Source organism: Zonotrichia albicollis, chromosome 1, assembly GCF_047830755.1.
Source record: "Zonotrichia albicollis isolate bZonAlb1 chromosome 1, bZonAlb1.hap1, whole genome shotgun sequence".
NCBI classification, from domain to species: domain Eukaryota; kingdom Metazoa; phylum Chordata; class Aves; order Passeriformes; family Passerellidae; genus Zonotrichia; species Zonotrichia albicollis.
Window position 1 is genome coordinate 10,260,943 of NC_133819.1, and position 21,293 is coordinate 10,282,235.

A 21,293-nucleotide genomic window follows, 5' to 3' on the forward strand; every position below is an offset into this window, starting at 1 on the left:
TTGGACACTGTTTAAAGCACAGTATACAACTATTTCAAGAGAATGCAGTGCACCAGGACTCTGGAGAATTTGGTCTCCCACCTTGCATCTCAAGCACCATCAGGTGCAGCATCACCTTTCTCTGTGCTTCAGGTTTAGCTTTGCAAAACCAGACATAAAGCTGCTCACAGCTGTTATCTTTTTACTCAGATTACAAACCTCCCAGGACATGGCGTTTATTACTAATTGTTTTTACAGCATTTTCATAATCACAGCTGAGATCTGATAATTCTCTTTAATGCAATATGCTTTTTCTGTTTTGTAACCCTTTGTCTTCTTAGTCCTAATCTCTAAAGAGACTTCACATACAGGGAAAAATTTAATTACAATGAACTTGGGATCTAAAAACATCCTAAGCTAATGGAATTAGCTTATTTGTTGTTAACAAATGATGGAAATTATTTTAACATTGCTAATGAAATATTCATATTTTACATTCCCACAATGTAATTAAAGGTGGAGTTTTTGAAATCGAGTCATTTTCTTTAAGCTGTCCCCTTCTCTTGCTATAACCTCCAAATTTGCCACCATTAGCTGACACAACCTGCATTTTTTGGGAAAGAATCTGCACAAAGTTCTCCTTAACAACAACCAGGGACATTGCAGATAAACCAACCTGCAGAGCCTTGTACATCTGCAGGCCCTGAAAAGGGACTGTCCTGTCACAGGAGACTCCCTGGGAACCTGGGCTGAGCTTCTTGAGACTCTTGGCTTACACAAGTTCATCTTCTGCTCACAGACACTTCCATTAGATGCCATATTAAAAAGGACAAGTTGGGCTTGAAGGAACACATTAAGATCCATTGAAAGGAGCCATTTAAAAGGGTATCACATCTCTAGCCAAATTAGTGTTGTATCCTTATACAAATAAAGAATACTTTTACTATTCAGAGCTCTCCTTCCCAAGCCCAACCATTCCTTCAGTTTTCCTTCAGTCAAAGATTTCACTGACAAGAGGAGCCAAGTGAGTGCCTGAGGATCTCTCATGTAATTGGCAGCACAGCACCCTGTGCTGAATTATTTGTCACAAAAACTGAGTGTGTGGCATGGCAAAGGCCCTGTCCTCCTGCAAAGGCTGGCAGGAGAAGAGGGGAACAGAAAGGGGGATGGAGAGCACATAGGAAGCTCCATCTCTTACAGCACAGTTTGTGGTTTGAGCTGCAGGAGCTACAAAGCCTTGTTCCAAATCTTACATATATTCATTATTTCCCTTTCCAAAGCAGATGCCTTGTGAAATGCCCTCTAAGGCTGCAATGTGGGAAAGCTGCACATTTTCCTCCACTGCTGAAACAGCAAATGTACCCTATGCTGATCACTTGGCACTTTTAAAGAATCAGTGTTTAGCATTCCATTAAGAATATAGACCAAAATGAAGGAAAGCAAATTGTTTCAGAATACTGTATCAGCAAAAATCAAATACCTTACTTGAATAAAAAATGGAAGAATCAAAATTCCATTTTATTAAGACATTCCTGTAACTGTGCAGCTAGACTCATGGCAAAGTCTGGGAGAGAGAAAGAAAGAATTATGGCCTTTAGGTAACAAAAAAGGGAAGACATTTCAATAAGTCTTCCTCAGAAATCTGAGCAGCCAGCTTGTTTTATCTATTTCCAGCTTCCATGAGAAGCATAATTGAAAGAGAAGGACCTGTAACAGCAAAGAAACTCAGTACACTTGGAAATGGAAAATCATTTTTTTAAACAGTATCAGATACTCTTCAGGAATAAATATGTTGGTGTATTTTAGTAAGTTGGAAATGTAATAAGCAGTGAAATTCCCAATAATTTTACTGAGATTTTGTAATTTCAAAATTTTGTAATTTCAGCAAAATTAATGTTACACTCAAAACTGCTTTGTAAAAAAAAGGAACCATTTTCCATCTGGTTCTTTTACTCATTGTGGAAGAATGACATGCAAATGCTGCTTGCAAACAGTAACACAATAACTGTTTAACTGCAGTACCCCCACCTTCCTGGACAGCTACAGCTTTTTGTTTTCCCTTTGTCTCTGTCATACTTGATACACAGGGCAGTATTCTCTTTCCTCTAAGTCATCCAGGGAAATAGAACTGGAATTTCTTGATTTGTAGTTAATTATGCTAAACCACATCCTCTCTCAAAAATATTTGGAGCCAACTCTTATTGTCCTGTTCCACTAAAACCATGATAAGCTTTTCTCTTGAAGATGATTTCATCAAGGAAGAAATGGGCTTGTGTCAAGGGAGGAAATACTTCAGTGACAAGTAATCTTGCCTTGGAAAGCACAAAAATTACTTTGTAGGGCTTTCACCCCCCTTGTTCTTGGACATTTCTCCCTTTCTTCTGCCCTGCACAGAAGTTGTGCCATGCCTGGAAACATGAGAGAGCTTTCAAAGCCCTTTAAAAGGTATATTTACAAATTTGGTTATAACTCTGGACCCTCATGGGTGAACAGTACAATTTCTTCAACAATATTTTCCCCTCTGCAGTTTCCCAGGCCATCAGCTTTATTCCTAATCACTGACTATTCAGTGTACAGAGATTAAACAAGTTGTCCTGATGCAATCAGAACAGCAAGAGAGAATCTTTCCTCCTCTCCAGAGAGACTGGGATTTCTCTGAGCCAGAACTGAGTGTTCACATGATGCTTATCAGCCCAAATGAACTTTTCTTTCTGGGAGATCTGTTTCCCATAGATCAGAAACAACAGCAGGGGGATTTTTGAGACAGCAGTGTTTGCATGGCAGAAAGAAAGCACAATGCTGCTGAAAGGCCAAGGCTGTATCTTCTCCTGAGGAAAAACATGAAAAAGAAGGAGGCTTTTGCCAGTACCATGACAAAGAGCTTACACTCACAAATAACATTCTGAAAGCTAATAGGCAAAATGCCTAAAAGCCAGGCAGTTCTACAAAGAGTCCTCAAAACCAAACTGCATCATTTCTTTTTGTAAATCTTTGAGGGACTCGGGTTTAATTTTAAAGTCCTCAGGCCCTTCTCTCAGCTGAGTTACTTCTACTGACTCCATAAGGTGCAAATCTTTTCACTTCCATGAAAATACCGTTTCTGTGATAACAGAAAAACATGCAAAGAGCTAAAGCAGCACAAAATTACAAAAAAATTACGGGTGATGTGTGGAAGTTGGAGTTGGAGCCACCCATATGAGAATATCCCTGAAACTCAGGGTGACAGGAATGGCAGTGCTAGAGGGAGCACTTGACAATTCCATAGGCAAAATGAGCTTATTGTGTCTAAAGCACTGTGACAACAGTGACATGGGAGGTCTGTTTTGAACAGTCCACCAGGTACATGGAGCTTTACACCCCAAAACAACCCATGCCCTCTGCCTTCAGAACCTCCCTGCAAGGGAAATGCTGAATGGGTGTCACAGGGGGCAGGGATGGATTTTAACCACCCCTCTGGACCCCACACAGTGAACACTGAGGACTTTGATTTTCTCTAACCTTGACTGGGCTCTGTGTGCTGTAACCCAGTGCAGGAGCAGGAACAGCCCTGCTCCCCCCAGCACCAAGGGAGAAATCCTCAGCGCTTCTCTTCTGCTACCACTGCCCAATGGCTTTCAAATAGGATGAATCCATTAAATTTGCACAAAAGGTGACTATCTCACTGTCACTTGCTATTAGCAAGTCTCCTTCTGACACACCTCCCCCTGTGTGTTCTCCTGTGTGAATATAAAATGTTCCCCTCCACACCCTGGCTGTGCTACAGACACTGCTGGGGCTACAGCTCACTATCAACTCAGCTAAGGAGTTCTTTCCTGTGGTAACTCTTTAATAAAAGTATTTTTCAAGGTAGATGGAGGAGAAGTGGTTGAGAATAAGGGAAAAAAGCTCCTGTGGCTTTGCTGTTTGGTATTACCCCAAACAATGTATACATAACATGAAAGTTTCAGTAAAATGCAGAGAAGGATAAACAATTGACAGCCATAATAAAAGGCTATTTTTCTGCTCCTGCATGAAGTCTGAAATTCTGGAATATATTAAAATGAAGCCAAAGCCTTCACTGATTCCTTTTGACAGAGCCTGGATTTGAGACTGGGCTCACTGTATAAGCGATCTATAAAAATAAATCCTAAGTAACTGTTTTCTCATTTCTTTGAAATGCTACAAGTGCTCCCATCTTTTCTTGAGGAATGAGATTCAGAACTGCCAATCTGAGAACAGCTTTGTCAGGGAGACAATGTCTGAGCAAGTCTGAAGGAAGTTCAGAGAACTCTGAATACTCTTGGAATCCAAAACAAAAAGTAAGATTTGCTTATTATTGTTAGTACAACATACAAATGACCTCCTAAGAAATCGACCCTGCTAATGACAAACTAAATATATACAAGGTAATTTTTTAAGAGCTACATTAATTTGCATCAGTCCAAGAAGATACCAGTGGCCACATGGGAAAAGATACCTATTTTTGTACAGCTCCACAGACTGCTTGTTTAATAAAGAGGGTAATCAGAATAAAATAATTGCTCTAATGATGGAGTGGGAGAATTTCAATGAAAGACTGTGGATATCACAATGAATCTCATTCCTCAATTGAATAATAGCCAGACTGACAAATTAGTAACTTGAACCCAAATACATATTTTTGCTTCTGGTCTGTTTGGCAATATCCCACACCTGGATTTGAGCCCCTCCTTGGTGCCAGCTGCCTCACCATGTCTGTCTATCCCAGCAGCTCACCCTTACATGTAGCTCAAAAGGAGCTCTAGTAAACCACAGAAGAGAGTAATAAATTAATTTTCCCATCTTTATTACCCTACAGACTTAACTAGATGAAACTGAATAATTTAAAAGATCATTTCATGCACCTATTATTTCACCAAATGGAATACTGAAGTTTGAAGACAGGATAAGATGGGAAGGGATGTCTGCATGTGTGAAGCCAGAGATGGCATCAAATAAAACAGAAAACTGTTTACCGGCACTGGCTGAAAGTCTTCATTCTTGCCCAGTTTGATATAAAATGTCAATGCAGTTCAATATACAGTTTAAATACAATTTGTAGTCAAAATAAGGGGGAACTGTCTATGTGAAATGCATGCAAATGGTTTCTAGATTTTCATCAGCACATTTGTGACTTGTTTGTGGCTCTCTCCCCTTGGGAGTCCAAGCCTCCACTACATTAAAGCTCCTAAGTTGTCAGTATTTGCTACTGAACAAGAAGACTGGTGACTTTTTATCTGCTTTTGGGGGTAGACAGATTGCAATGAAAATGTTTCCTTTTGCTTTTCTTATCCTTTTAAAAATAAAGTTCAATATCGAAGTAGATCTTTCCTTGCTCTGCTTAGGGCAGAACAGAGGTTTTAATATATTTTTAAATGGATAAAGTTTTGATCTAGAAAAGAATATTAGGATGCAAGGGGATGTTTATCTTTACAGGATTTGCATGAAGTTTCAACTTCAGGAGAAGATGAATGATCTCCCTCAGCTGTCACCAGATGGATCCTTCAGCTCACTATTTAAAATTCCTGAGGAAATTCTCTATAAAACATTTAGACTATGAAAGGTACAGATACCTAGGAAAAGAAATTCTTATGTTAAAAATCTGAGAAACAATTCAAAGAATTAAAAATATTTCAATATTTTAAATGTTATTTTATTTCTAAATCATCCCTGCTAGTTTCAAATTTAAGGTAATTTCAATGTATTATCAGATTAAAACAGTAACTTTTGAAAACAGCCTTGAATGGGTCTAAAAAAGTATGGTTTAGGATGTTTACAAATATACTGAAACATTTGAGAATCCAGCCTGACCTGCTGCAGAACACAAAAATATTTTTGCCCTGTTGATGGGAAAGAAAGATATAATTTGGTTTATTCTCAGTTTGATGAATTGGCTTGTTTTGCCAATAAATAGCTTTTCTACCAAAAACTAAGCTGCTGTTAAGGATGAAGAAGCTGTGAAATTTTAATTTTAATATCAGAAATGTGTTTTTTGCTGGACATTTTATAACTACAAGTGCATATCGTTTTAGAACCCTCCAGATACAAAGGACACTTGGGCTTCAAATTTACATTTTTATCGTACAAAAGGATGCAAATGTTGCAAAAGCCACCATCTTTCAAGTATCTGGTGTTTTGGCATTATGAAAAAAGGCTCTCTCTCTCTCACTCTCTCCCTTTTTTATCTTCCAAGCACTTCTCAGCTTTTAGCATATTTAGGCACCTTGTGCTTAACCACCTGAGAAGCTTTCTGAGGAGAGCATGACTGGTCAGAAATATGATGGAACAGTCTAACAAGAGGCCTTTAGAAGCAGGACAGGAATATATATATTTATTAAATTTATTTTCTCTATTTTGTGGGGGAAGGAGAATAAAATGGCTTTCCCAGAGGCAGAGAAATGCAGCAAAAACCTGAGCAGGTCAGAGCTCTGCTGCCTGTCCCTCCCTGGGCATGCCCTGGGCACACAGAGCTGCACAGGGGGCAGCAGCCAGGAGCCTCTGAGCTGTGCTGGAAGCAGGAATCCACCTGCTGGAAGCATTAATCCACCTCTGTGCTATGCTGGAAGCAGGAATCCACCTCCTCTGTCGCTTGGACCTGAGCTAAGCTCTGTGGTCCCTGCAAACTGCACTGCAGGGACACATCACCCACCTGGCAGAAAACTCAGGAGTCCTCTGTGTTTCATTAAAAGCCTCTGTGTTTCATTAAAAGCCTCTGTGGGACTTGCCTGTCTTTGCTCACTCCTTCCTCAGGCCATCCTGAGCACACCCTGATTTGTAGAAAATCAGTAAAATTTTGAGTACAATGATATCCTGCCACCCAACAGCAAGCCAGAGCTGTATATTCTTGCTTTTTGTGCTGCTTAGATTCCAAAAACAGGTGTTTAATGCCATTTGAGACAGCTCAGGGTGCCTGGGACACCCCTTGGGACTCACAAACACCATGGCACTCCATGTGAGATGCTACTTGAGCAGCTGGAGCACCCAGAGCTGCACTAAAAGCTCTCAGCCAGGCATCCAAACCTTTCTCCAGTGCCAGAACTGATTCCAGGCACTGACCCCGTGGTGGCATCCTTGGCACAAGGTTCCTGAACCTCCAGGTGAGCCCAGGATCATGGCCAGAGCCCCAGCAGCTAAACCCAAGCTGTGAGCTCAAAACCTCACAGGGACACGCACAAAAAGGGGTTTGAAAAGCTCCACCCTGGCCTAAAAAGGAAATCACCCAAATCCAAGGGGAGGAAAGAAACATCTAGCTGGGTCAAACAAGCACCCCTAAATCTCCACACTGATTGTACCCAGCACAGGTATTTTGACCTAAACACCCACAAGAAAATGACATTTTCATGAGCTGTGAAGTGCTCAAGCCTGTAATTACCAGATGAGCTTGAAATAGTGGTATTGAAACTGGTTATTAATTTTTGTGGATGTGGACAGGGTTTGAATAATCTCAAAGAGATGAACTACAGCTGTTTTTTGAAGCAACTAGAGAGTGTTATCATGCCAAGAAGAAAACCATATGTTCAGTCTCAGACCCTGAAAAATATCTTCTAAAACACAAATGATGAAAAACATTTTCTTGCATTAAGTGCGCAGTGTAAAATGTTCATATTGTTGGGGGACTGGCTGGCCTGCACAGACTCTGTGGGTTCCTACGCTGTGGTCTCACAGATATTTACAGGGATGTTTCAGATACTGCTAAGTAAAAGGGACATTCAGTTCCACTAAAATGCTTAGAAACAGCAAGTGGGAAGAGACTATGTCCAATAGAGTTGTTTTCTCCCTTAATTTATGACCCACTAATCTAATTCCAAATACTGCAGGACTGGGTAAATGAGGCACAACTTTAAACCATCAAATTAAAATCTGCATTACCAGCCATGAGAACCAGCTCTAAAGACCATCTTTCATGTTCTGTAGAACTAGTCACTAATATAAATTATAAATATAAATATAAATTAACACACTGCAAAGCCTGATCTTGGTAATGATGCTCACTTCTCAATGACATGCTAAAGCAGGGAAATAGTATACCCAGGTTTATGCAACTTTCATGAAGAGTAAATCTTAATTCCTCTCTCTAAACACATTTTTAAATTATTTATAATTTTTACTGACTGTGAATGCTACATTCTCTTTCTTATAAAATTATAAGATTAAAATCTTAAGATTTTTTAAATCTTAATTCCTCTCTCTAAACATATATTTTCTTGAATATTTATAATTTTTATTGACTGTGAATGTTACATTCTCTTTCTCTAGAGAAGGTCTTTTTCCTTTTCTGGGTTGATTATGACGAGGACTCTGTCTCTACACTACTGCACTTGCTGGGCCAGGAACACTGACTTTCTGTGGCTGGGTTATGCAGACAGTAGTGTCCCAAAGGACAGATCAAACCTAAATGTTATTATCTGAATCACTGTGTGCAAAAGGAATAAAAAAATCATGAGTCAAACATCTTGCAGCTCTTTTCTTCTACCTGCCAAACTCCATGTGCAACAAGAAAATCCCTACATGTCTATCTGACCTAACTGCCCAGTGGGTAATCTGGGCCCCCAGTGCCCTTTGCACTTTGATAGAACCAAAGGTGGGGGGCAAATTCTCTGTTGAGTTTTTGAGAAGGATGAAAGAACAAAGAAACTCCCTATTTGGATAATGATTTTTTAAGGGAACCAGGACTGTTAATTAAATGTTCACCTTTTCCAGAGTTCATAGAAAACTCCTTGGTTTGTTACAGTTCTGTGAAGAGACTCATGACCAGAATATTGGAAAAATTAAATATATGTGCATGGGTGTTTTTTAAAATGACACCTGAGATCTCGAGCTTGCCTCCAATCACTAAGTGATAAATTTTATTTCTCACTCCTTGTATACATATCTAACACTCAAGATGGAACTGAAAAAAACCCAATTACAGAATGTGGTTGCTCACAATGGCTGAAGAAAATAATCCATCCCCTCACAGTCCTGCAGTATTAAGGACTGCAGCAAACTCACAATGATCTGACAGGCAAAGAGCTGCCAAGGCAGGAGAAAACTCTGTGAAGCCAAAAGGACTCCAGTTTGTGGGGACTGGCTGGGCTGCACCACCTGAACACAAGTGTCATGAAATCCTGGTGGCAATAAGGCAAGGAGCCTTGTTAGTCATTGCTGTAGTGATGTTAGATGTCTCAGTTTTACCAGAGGTAAAATTAATTAACCAATATAAATGTCTGTGTCTGCTGACTGGTAGGAGGCAACACAAATAATTTATTATTGCAATGGTTTCCAGGGTCCATGGGGTGTGCTGTAAGCAGCTTTCTTGTTAGAAACTCTGTTAATTGTGTGTATTAGAGAGAAAAAGAAAAAGGTGGTTCCGACCTGTCATGCCTCAGTGCCCTCATATCAACATACACTGTGGTGGGATCTGGTCCAGATGTTCCCTGCAAACAACAACATCAGCTAATCAGAACCTGAGGGCTGGGAGGAGAAGAGTTTTACCCCCCAAATAACCAAACATTCATTTCAGTGCTAATTATGCTAATCAAATGACAAGTTATATTTAAGGTATTCATCAATCAAAGCTCAGCTTTACAGAATCAGAACAAGCACTGGAAAAATACCTACCATCAGGTACTTGTCACCTTGGAGTTCAGAAAAACATCAAGCAGTCAGACTACTTAACCAACACATGTCAACAGAGGTTTTATTTGCTACAAAAGGCCAAGTAATCAGCACATGGATACATACAAAAAATGTTAAACACATTTTGCTATATAAAGGAAGGCGGAAATTGCTGAGGAGACACAGTTTAATGGCAGAAGCACATGGTCAGGAGTGTGAAGCATGGTTTACTGAGTCTTCTATACATGCAACAGAGAATATACTTAAAGCTAAAGATAGTAAAGGTAGCACGCATGACATGAACCAATCTGGACTGAAGGTCTGTTGAGTGATTTTTCTGATCCTTTTCAGTCTTCCACTGCATAATTTAAACCCTTGCTTTATGTCACAATATTTAGGTACTTGAAAAGAGGCAGACTAATTTTAGTTTCCTTTCATGCAGAGATGATGCAGTCTTTGGGCCTTTCCACCCACAGCTTTTCTGCAGTTTTGCAGCCTGCTATGATCTGCCCTCATCCGAAACTTCAAGCTCATCACCACTGAACATCATGTGAATTCTCAATGCTCCAGGCTAGGGCTCTCTTCTCTGCTGCAGACCTTGTGCTACTGCTAAACACAAAGCTAGAAGAAAAGCACAACTTCATTCTGGAACGCTGGCACGTTGGAAATTTTCTTTTCAGCACAGGAATTCTCCTAAACCTGGTGAACTCCAGATGCACAAACTCCTTTAGCAGTTATTTAGAGGTCTACTACTTCAACCAGCAGGCAGCATGAACTCCTAGTGATTTCTGTCCCATTTGGGATGCACTGTAGAGTATAATTGTTCACATTAGGAATGTCTAGGGCTAAAATTTACATTTTTGCAATGCTGGCTGATTGTTCCACAATTTTTTGAGCACTAAAAGTTGCAACCCAGACCCACTAATAGTTAGTTTTTGTATTTATGGGGGAGAAATGTTACCACTACTAATTGATACTTACTGAGGAGGTTCTGATCATCACCCACCACCAGAGGAGAACAGAGTAATAGAGCTGCACATGCATGTTAGCCTCTTTAGCTTGTTATACACAATACAAGGTACAAAATCCTCTCTAGCTATTAACGACACGATTTTCAGTCTACTGGTAAACTCAGCAGTGTAACAGACTAGTGCTGAGTGGAGAACTTATTTGAAATATATGCAATGTTGAAAAGAAAAAAACAAAACCAAGGAAAAATTGGTTATTTTTAAAAATAAAAGTAAAACTGATTTGTATTCGTAAAGTAATGGAGACGGTCAAGTTTGAAAATCAAAGACAATCACTATGGTATTTATTATTTTCAGCATGAATGAAATAGTTACAATGGACATCTGATATTTGATGAAACCTGCATCCAGATAAAGCTATACTGGACTTATTTATAATTTTATAGAAGGATCTGAAAATCCCCAAATCTCCAGACTCAATTTCTAGTCTGTCCCACTGTTGGAAGCTGATAGGTGGGTATTGAGGGAACATGAAAATCCCCTACCTGCTCGGCCAGCTTCCCCAGCCTGTGAGGCTATAGCAGCAGGAATAGCAGGGATGAGGGAGAGAAGGAAAGAAGGTAACACAAGACAAAAATAATAATAAAAAATGGGAATGAAGGGTTGGAGAAACAAAAGAGGAGAATGCAAAAAGCAGGGAGTAAAATAAAAAGAAAAACAATGTCAAATACAGGAATTTTACAAATTAACCATTATACCATTAAAGGTTAAAAAAAGTAAAAAATGAGGTGTCAACATTTTAGTAGAGCAACAGAAGAGACAGCTGTAGACTGCTAACCTTGGACAAACAGATTTAAATGGTTTTAGGACACTACAGACAATGTTGTTAGTGGAAAACATATGTCTAGCATACTGATTTTTTTGTTATTGCTGTTTTTGGTTTTGAAGTCATTAAACATTATGGCCCTCCTATTTTAATGCACTTTATTCCATTGCAAATTCCAGGTCTGCCATTTTACTATTAACAGAAGTTTGTAAGTGATGTCCTTTGGAAATCAAAAGTAAGCTCTCTTTTTTGGAAAAAAAAATAAAATTAGTATACAACAGAAAAAGATACTTACACCTTCTTGCATACAGATTAACCTGATCCTAAAGTGAAATAAAATCAAAGCTTGGTGCATAATCTAACTACTGGAAGTTCATAAATAAATGGAGTAACTTCAGAGCTCAAGAAGTCTTCATTCCTATTTATTATGGTAAACAGTGGAATACATATAAAGAACAGTTAAATTTAAAGTTGATAGAAACCCATCAGCTGTCCAGCATGACTGATAACTCAGCAAAGAGACAGAAAATCCTCAGTGGTGAGTAGTCCCAAGGCACTACTATCACATGGAGTATCCAGCACCAGATGGATGCTGTGGGATTTGCCCCAGGACTTGTGAAAACAAACAGCTCTGAAAGCCCTGGCATCCCACATTCCTCTCACCAGACTCCTCAATGCCAGCAGAGTTAAAGAGTGCAGGAAGCTGCCACAGCAGCACCTTGAGACAGGTCTATTTTGGATGCAAAGGAAGATGAAACATTTAACAAAAATAGGATGGATCTGCTTATTGCACTGATGCCCCAAAATGGTATTACTAATAATCCAGGCTGAACACTGCAGTGTAACTGCAAGAAAGGAGGAGAATTACTGAAATCCAGCAGTTATATAATTCATTGCCTGTGACTATACTGCAGGTGCAGAAAGAACTTTGAGAGTACCAGAATCTCATATGGCTTTGCACTAAGCTTGAGAAACAGCAGCTGAATTATCAGGAACATCCTTCTGTGGCCAGTTGCAGCTGAAATACTCTGAAAAGTATTTCAAAGGAAGCAGAGTCTAAGCCAAGACCAGAATGACTGACTCAATTTGTCTGTGCACATTTATTTTGAGAGACAGAGATAGAGAGCATCTGTTATGCTGGTAACAGGGAAAAAACAACACAACTTCTGGAGTATCTGATGTTTACTTAGGATATGCCTGGTAGTGCTCAAGAAAACGAAATGGGACATAAAGAATTTTCTGCCTCAAAATGGGTATATCATAAGTCACATCTCTTGGAATAAATAAATCTCTGCCCATGCACAGGCTGCCACTGTTGAACCATCCCTGGTCTGAGCAAATCTCAGCAAATATGCCAGGTTTTATTCTCTGGGCAAACACTGCAGGACAAAACTGCTTGAAGTGGTACTTGTTGTAGTACCAGAGGTACTGCTTGAAGTATCACCCCAGCTGGTGGTACTGCCTGAAGTACCTCAGTGCTTGCAGAACCACCCCCACAAGTTGGCTGCAGGGCTGCCCACATGCCAGGACTCAGTGCACACCTAATTTCCACTCAAGTCAAAGGCCAAGCTGCATGCTCTCGTCTTCTTCCCTTTCCAAAGTTAAAAACCAGGAACTAGGCTATCAGAAACCCTAAGAATTTAAAAATAACTGGTTTTTAGGGTTTTATTTAACTGCCTAAGGATGTGGCCTCAGTGTTTACTCTGAGCCTGCTTCTGTCCCAGCGATGCTCAGAGAGGAGATTTTGGTGAGCACTTGGCAATGTCACCCACGCAGGCACAGCTGCTGGAGCTGTGAAAAGAACTCCATGGCATGATTCACAGCAAAGGTGAATCATAAAACAGAATCTGAGGGAGCTCACCCAGAGCTGTAGTGCATTGCTGAGTGTGAATCATGCCTCTGACACAGTGCACGGTCTCCTGTGGCACTCTTTGCAAACCTACCCTTTATTACTTTTAATATGGAAGATCCTCAGGGAGTGGGATCTGTCACTAAGTAAAAAGAAATATTAACTTTATGCCTTAAACTGAGTAACAAAGATTTCTTTGCTAGACAGTGAGGAATGGATCCATTTCATGTAACTTCAACCATTAAAGAAGAAAGTCTACAGAATAAGGTAGGAAGATCTCCTGATGGTGATGGATCCCATCCCCAGATGGGGGCCTGAGATGTCTCTTGAAGTATTTCTGTGATTCCATGGACTATTGATGGATATGGGATAAGTCACCTAACCCTGCAGTCTCACTCAGAGGAGATAGAAAAGAATCAAGATGAATCCTGCTCTCCTTAGCTTGGACAGATTTGTTAGTACATTTTCAGGGTTAACTAAGGAAAATGAACAACTTCTAGAAGTTTTCCTTCAGCTGAAATTGAGTAGCAGGTTGAATAAAATGAAAATATTTATTCCAACTGTTTAAATGGAAATCAGTTAAAATCCTAGAGAACCATCTGTGCTGTTGTAAGAAACCGGCTACTTTTCCTATCTATTTTTCTCTCTCTCTCTTGAGAATGCTAAGATGCTAGGTAATGAGAATTAAAATATGCTAGATTCAATCTTTTCATCTCACTAATCCCTGGACCATTATCTGTGACTATACAGCCTTAAAAGGTCAGATATTAATAGCATTTAAGTGCCTAAAGATGGAGGGAATTATTTATTTTCAAAAGCACATCTCTAGAAATCTAGTCTGCAATGACTACATCAAAGGAAACACTAAATTTGCTCTCAGTTTGAAAGGAAATGAATACAAATGACAATGCTTTAGTCTGTCAGTGATCACAACCTGGAAATTAAGATAATTTGGTAGACTAAGATCCTTTTGTACCAAAGAGATTATCACAATGATTTATTTTTCAAGGTAATCTTTAATGAAATGTTAAATTCTGCTATACACACACAGACACACAGAATCACACACACACAGATATATCCACATGGACATACACAACTTCCTCCTCTTCTTTTTGGAGATGTGACCTGTAAAATCTTTCTGGAAGAATCAGGATACCTTTCCCGTTAAACATTTGAGCCTTGGATTTGTCCACAAAATTGGAAATCAAGAAGTATGACAGAAAATATCCAAGTTGTATTAGAGGTTGCCCACAGAGAAGGAACCTGATAAGGGTCAGCAGCTGAATCCTGGGATATGTTCAGCAAGGTGAGTAGTAGACACATATTTTAGAAGCACTGCAGACCAGGCTAGATCACCATTATCCCTGTGGAAATTGGTGTTCCAGGAACCACGTGCTGATCTCATAGATGACATAACTTGGAAGAAAAAAGCAAAGGCAGATGCTATTGACTCAGATATCTTGAGAAGCAGTTTTATGCAGTGTGAAGAATCCAGAAATCATAACTCATTTCTGGAACATATTGGAGACAATACTAATTGCAGTAATACTGTAGATGAGGGATTAAAATTTAATTTGTTCCTCAGTTGAGAAAAGAGAATAGCCCACTATTCTGGAATGCCACTAGCCATGAAGTTCCAGGCAATTTGGAAAGGGTATTCAGTACAATCTAATTCAGTATCCAGTCCCTGGCAATGTCTACTGCCAGATGCTTCAAATCATGTAAGTCTCTATCTTTACAGTCTCCACCAAAATAATTACATTTTTTGGTGTAAAACCTTTAGTAATTTTTTGAGCTTCTTTAAAACTTGCCAAAAAAGCCTCAGCTCAAATGCTTTAAAAACAATTCTGCTTGGGAAGATAATGTTGCTACATATAGCCTGTCCTGAAGTGGCTTTTCTCCATTCCAGCACACCAATCTTTAGGCAGTGTTTGGCTTTTAGTTTGTCCTATGGACTGAGATGCCAAATCTGAGTAGAACCCAACAAAGCCTGACATTAGGCTACACAATCAGCCAGGCTGTTTAACCATCTCACTTAAGGCTCTCATTCTGTGCTGTTCCTAAATCCATAGGCACTATTATTGCCAATGTTCCTTCAGAGATTTAGCCACTTTTACAGATTGATTCAATGACTCTTTCAAGAATTTCTGTAAAGAACCATCTAAGAAGCAATCTTCAGCTAAGGGGTTAACACAATCAGAAGGCAGATATACAGTCAAGTCATAATCCAGCCTAACTCCATGCTGACTAAACCTTCCAGCTTCTCTGAGGGTAGCCACTTCCCTGCATGTCTGCAGTGGGCTGACCCAGTCAGCAGCTCAGCACTCACCCAGCTCCCTGTGGGACAGGGAAAGCAAAGGAAGAGCAAAAGTGAGAAAATCCACAGGTCAAGATGAAAGATGAAGACAGTTTAAGGAGAGAAGGAAAGAGGAAAACCCAAGTGATGCAAAAGCAATCACTCATCACTCCCTTTGAGCAGAATGATGCCCAGCTAGTCTCTGAGCTGCTTTGGAAGACCAACCACCATTTTCCTTTAATGCTGAGCATGACATTATGGGATATCCCAGGTCAGCTGGGGACAGCTTTTCTGGCTCTGTCCCTTCCCAGCTTCTTTCTCCTCCAGCCTGCTTGCTGAGGGCAGTGGGGTGATGGGGCAGGGGACACAGAGAGAAATGGGGACAGCCCTGGTGCTGTGCAGGACTGGTCAGCACGAGCCACTGGTGTGCTCTCAACACTGTTCAGCCACAAATTGAACACAGCTCCACACAGACTGCTGTGAAAAACATTAAATCCCAGGCAGAACAAGCACAGTGGTACTTCCAACAGGCCACACTTTGATATTGCACCTGGCTTACTGCTCCTCAGTGTTATCCCCTGATTTTATTATTTGTCCTGAATTAAGGACTTAAAAGTGAAGCAACAACCATGAACCATCCAGAGATTGGTGCTAAATCTAAATGGCGCTACATCTAAAATGGAGATTTTCATTAGTGGCAAGCAAAATTCTGCAGCTAAAAATTTGCCCTTGTAATCTAAAGCACCCTTCATGTCTGGTCTCTCCAAGGACCAGAATCCAAAGGAGTTGAGTTCTGTTTCAGAAGCAGCTCCACCACAGCTGCTGAGGGAGCTGACAGGCCCCATCCTGATCTGTTTCCAGCTGAGGTATGTCATCTCTTCCCTGATTCCCTTCCTTTCTAAAACTTTTTTATTCCTGGAGAATATTTATGGTAGCAATTACAGAATGGCAAACCAAACAACTCCAGCTCTGGGCAACAGAATGACTTTTAACCCTGCTCAGCTTTGCCTTGTCACATGCTTGACAGTAATAATTGAAGACACCTCAGGCTGTAGGGATCCTCTGCTGCAGTCAGACAGAAAGCAAGCAGTGCTGGAGCTGTGGCACACCTCCTGTACTCATATCCTGCTAACACTGAAAAGGGCAAGAGGCTAAAGCAGGCACAGATACACTGCTCTGTGCTGAACCCATAACCTCAATTTGTCAGTTTTTTGGATTAAAAAATATTTACATTTACAATCAGAAAAGGAATAGCAGGTTCTCATTTGCAGTGTCACTGAGAAGATTTGCTCTGACTTCCACACTGAAGCACCCATGGGACCTTCATGAGAAATTCTTCACATAAACCAGGGGCAGCTGCCAGGCTGGAAATGCAGGATGGACACACAGAGTACAGGCAAGTCCTACTGAGGACACAGTGACTTTGAAGAGGTTAGAGACATGGCACATCACCAGATGGATATGGAACTTCCCAGCCAGAGCAGCTGCCAATGCAGAAGATGATTCTTTTAGTATTTAAAAGGTTCATAAATTAGAAAACATTACACCTGAGTAGGACACCTATGGTATTATTACAGAATAATATGTGCAACTCTGAAACCAGATTTGAAGGACAGAAAGAGATCCAGAGTCACAAAAATGAGACAGAGATCAGGAGAGCATGAATTAAGATTCTTTACCTATTTATCAAAAAAAAAGATGTGTATTAGATGCATGACAGAAATGAAATTCTTATTCTAGAGTTAAAAAATGTCTAGATGAATTTAAACTGGAAATAAGGCAAAATTAATCAAGAATGAAACACCCTAAAAAAAAGGAAAGGTAACTTTCACCATATGAAGTCCTCAAAAATAAAATACTACAGACTAAAACAACCTAAAACAATTTTCTTGTGCAGTTTTCACTGGTTGAAAAACTAGATGCTATTCAGAAATTCAGACCAGACAGCTACAGTGCTCCATCAGTTATTAAAATCGTGACTCAGTAAAGATTCCTGGAGAATGCATGCTACATCCTGTATTATCCTTGGGACTTTTCTTCTGATTAGAGGATCAAAACAGGAGAGGTACAGCAACATAATTTTTCTTGTGTGCAGAAAATATCTGTCTAGTTAAACAAGTAATGGTTGGAAGTATTTTATGAACAGAAGGAATCCATTTTGTAACACATTGAAGTAAACACTTGGAAACTGTCATTTACATGACATGATTACCTACTGGAGTACATGTTCTGTCACTGTCAGGTGCTTTTCTCAATTGCTGTAGTTATGGGCAGAATAAATGCTATGACTGCAACATGAGAGGGATGAATTGTTGACAAAGTAACAGAAATTTACTACCTGTGTATGCAAGAACATTAAGTACTACATGCATTTTCTTAGCACGTCTATGACCAAACAGCCAAAGGAAATACAATGAACGCTTCTTACTGAAAACCATTGCCTTAAAACAACTTTGAGCTTAAGGAGTGAAAAATCTTACCTGCAAACATATTGCCAGGTTAACTCTACAGCCAAGTGATGTGCTGACAGCCCGTGGATGGAGGCCCAGGTCTTTAAATAACTTTGAAAATGACTGAGTAAGAGCTATCCGAGGTCGTTCTTCTGCCACTACCACACACGTCCGTACACGTGAGAGGTCCAGTCCCCTTGCCTAAAAAGAAATCAAAATGTAACAAAGGCCACAAATGGGCAGGTTTAATGCAAAACAGAAGTTCTTAAGTGCATTATGCAGGTAATATGATTCCAGAGGAACAACAGAACAGAGGCTAAGGTATCATCACAGTTTCCATTTTTCCTGGAGGCCGGATGGCCAGATGACACTCTAATAGCTGGAGAAGAACACACTTGCTTGTCATCTCAGTATTAGCACATAGGAAATGATGGGCATGCTAATTCTGAAAGGAGGGAATGCTGTTTCCCCAAATTAATTCAGACGACAGTGAATAACAGAAAACAGGAAGCAATGTCTAGACTTGGAAAAACTGATTAGGAAATTATTAAGAGAGGATGGTAAAGGTTGGAGTCATCATAAGTATCAGCATCTCAAGATAAATTTATTTCAGTAGCACACGGGAAATTCCAGATGATTTCAGATATTTAACTGGCTACCTGGCTTTTAATTTTGATGGGGGGAAGGAAGATGTAACCTCCTCTCCATACAACAAGGATCATCCAGTTAAAACAACACAGTACTTTTAAGCATGTGATTATTTAACTATAGAGGTCAAAACCAAACTAGTACTTCATATAACCAGGGTATTCATAAAACACACTATATAATGTAATACTCCTTGAGCCTCTTGGACATTTACCCCTCTGTTTTCTAACACTTGCCTATCAACACAGGCTGCAACACACATCAGAAGGCTTAGGTAAATAAAAGCCTTTCCTTGATGTTTAACAGCCCTGTGATCTGAAGAATGACTAGTATTGATACACAGCCTCTGGCAAGGAAACGTGGGTTCTGTGGAAGCTGCCAGTGCCCTTTGATGATTTTCTCCTCCCAGCAGACACTCAGCAGAGTGTTGAAGGCTCCCAAAGCCCATGGGCAGGCAGCAGGGCGGGCAGGACAGCAGGAGCACTCACCTTCAGCGACTCTGTTTGCGAACCGAGTCCCTTCGTACAGAGCTCCATGACTGAATAGGAACAAAAAGTGTCCCTCACTTTGTACTGACTCACTGCAAGAAGCCACAGGGCAGGGTTGGTCTCCAGCTCTGAGGGAGGAATCAGGATAGACTGGTGTCCTGAATAAACGCTGCAAGACACAAGATCCATTAACACACACTAAACACCCGTGTCCACAGACAAACCATGTAGGTGAATACACAGTTTATCACAGCACTGGCTGGATCATGTAAAGCCTTACAGTGCTCCACAGCTCCAGAAGTTTAACATAATGTTTAACCCTAGTTTTCTGTTGCTTTTCCAGAGTCTCTGAGGACTGCAGGCAGAATGTGCTCCTAAACTACGAATTCATTCAAAGTTCCAGTGGACTTTGCTCTTAGGATTGTACCAAAAAGAGCAAAATAGCTCAGCTATTAATGGTGTGAATAAGCAGTGTAATAATATTTAAAAAAATTAAGTGTTGCTGACAAACACTTTGGATTGAGTAATTAGCATTTTAAGAGACCTCTACTAGAAGAGTACTTTATTACTTAATATGGAACGACCTGCCTCCTGCTAAAGCAAGCAAGAGGTCTGCAGTAATCTTCAAGGGAGTAAATCTGGCCCTAATTTAAATTTGTAGTTTTAAATTTCTTCTGTGAAAGTTTTATGAACTTTTGAAACTCAAATATACTACATCTCTTGTATACTGGATACCCACTGAGCATAAATATTGCAAAAATACACTTATCGGGATCCCTGAGGGAAAAATTATGTCAGAGCTAATTTCTCTGGTACCTAAGAATCTCCCCAAGGGAAAGATATTCCTAATTTGATGACTTTATTTCCCATGGGTTCTATGTTGTTCACTCATCTCATATAGGAACATTTACCATCAATTTTACAGTCCTCTCACATCTCAATTTGTGATCTGGAGATATTTCAAATCAGAATGGTGACAGCACAAAGCCTCCAAATCATAGAAGTTCTGAGAAAGGACCATAAAAGCCCCCAAGATTTATGATGCATGAAAGAATTTCATTTGTGACTTGAAAACTTGAAATGCCAGCTTGGTAAAGTAAAGGCAATGTTTCCAAATCCAAGTGTCTGAGGTAAGACATGAAATGGAACTTTATTTTCAGGAACACGAGCATCTCTGTAACACTGGACATCAGGCAGCTTTGCAATCCTTGCAGATGGGCTGCACACACACACACACACACACACACACACACACACACGTTCCCTCCTTGGTGAGTGAGTGCCCCCACTTCCCCCAGACCCAGAGGAGAGTGCTTTCAAAAGCTGTGCCATGTAGAACGAGCTTTGTGTGACCTGGATGCCTCTACTTGGTACAATAAAGGCAAAAGAAGTGAACAAGTCCAGCCACAACAGCAGTTAATAATCCAAATTGTTTAGGTCTCTGCTGGAGTATGAGCCTGAGGATGTCATGGAATATGTATGAACTACAGTTCAAGCAATTTCATTTATCACAGAGGAGAAATTTATCTTTGACTGCTTGTCCCCATTGATGCCACTCTGGGTGATTGATGAGCAGGGGCTCACCAGGGAGTGATTGTTCTGGGGTGGGGCTGACGTGGTGGGCACAGCTCAGGGTGGGCAAATGAACCATTACCCTTTCATGGAATCACAATAAAGCACCACTGAACCTTGAGCATGTGCTGCAGAAACATGTGAAAAGAGATTTTGGCAGCATTACCCATGCCTGAAAGGGGAATGCCCTGAGCTCAGTGAAAGATCAAACCAGCCAGGGAGTAGTACTGATTTTTACTATAAATATTACCTCTCTCTTTCATTCTTAGCAAATCCTATTAGGTTTTTCAGAGAAGTAAGACCAAAAGGCTGCTTAGGGCTCCACAAACAATCAAGGTGTGCAATCTGTCTGGAAAATACATAATTCTTACAAACAGGAAGCTGTAACCACTCAAGTAAAAACCTGGGACAGGCTCCAATTGGTCAATTGGTATAAATATACAGTTTGGAGCCCATATATATATAGAGTATATACAGACATTCACCTTCAAACCCTTCCCTCTGACTGTAAACTTCTCTAATTGATGCAACCAGCAGCAGGTGAAAAAATTATCTGCACAATAATAAACATGATGCCAGGGTATCAAATGTGGGAGAACTATTACTCACAACCACATTAA

The 21,293-nt window shown here is 40.2% G+C and overlaps 1 protein-coding gene across 6 annotated transcripts in view; it reads right to left on the reverse strand.

Moving 5' to 3' along the window:
• DIP2C (disco interacting protein 2 homolog C) overlaps positions 1-21,293 on the reverse strand; it is a 310,834-nt gene that overhangs the window by 20,247 nt on the left and 269,294 nt on the right. For 4 of the 6 annotated variants that reach the window (XM_074554492.1, XM_014269188.3, XM_005480400.4 and 1 more), the window contains 4 exons: positions 19,102-19,270; positions 17,996-18,166; positions 11,087-11,116; positions 9,331-9,392 (listed from right to left, as the gene is read on the reverse strand). In XM_074554492.1, coding sequence (XP_074410593.1) covers positions 9,331-9,392; positions 11,087-11,116; positions 17,996-18,166; positions 19,102-19,270 — 432 coding nt within the window. The remainder of the gene's footprint in view (positions 1-9,330; positions 9,393-11,086; positions 11,117-17,995; positions 18,167-19,101; positions 19,271-21,293) is intronic. The other 2 variants (XM_005480401.4, XM_005480403.4) reach the window with 1 other exon arrangement.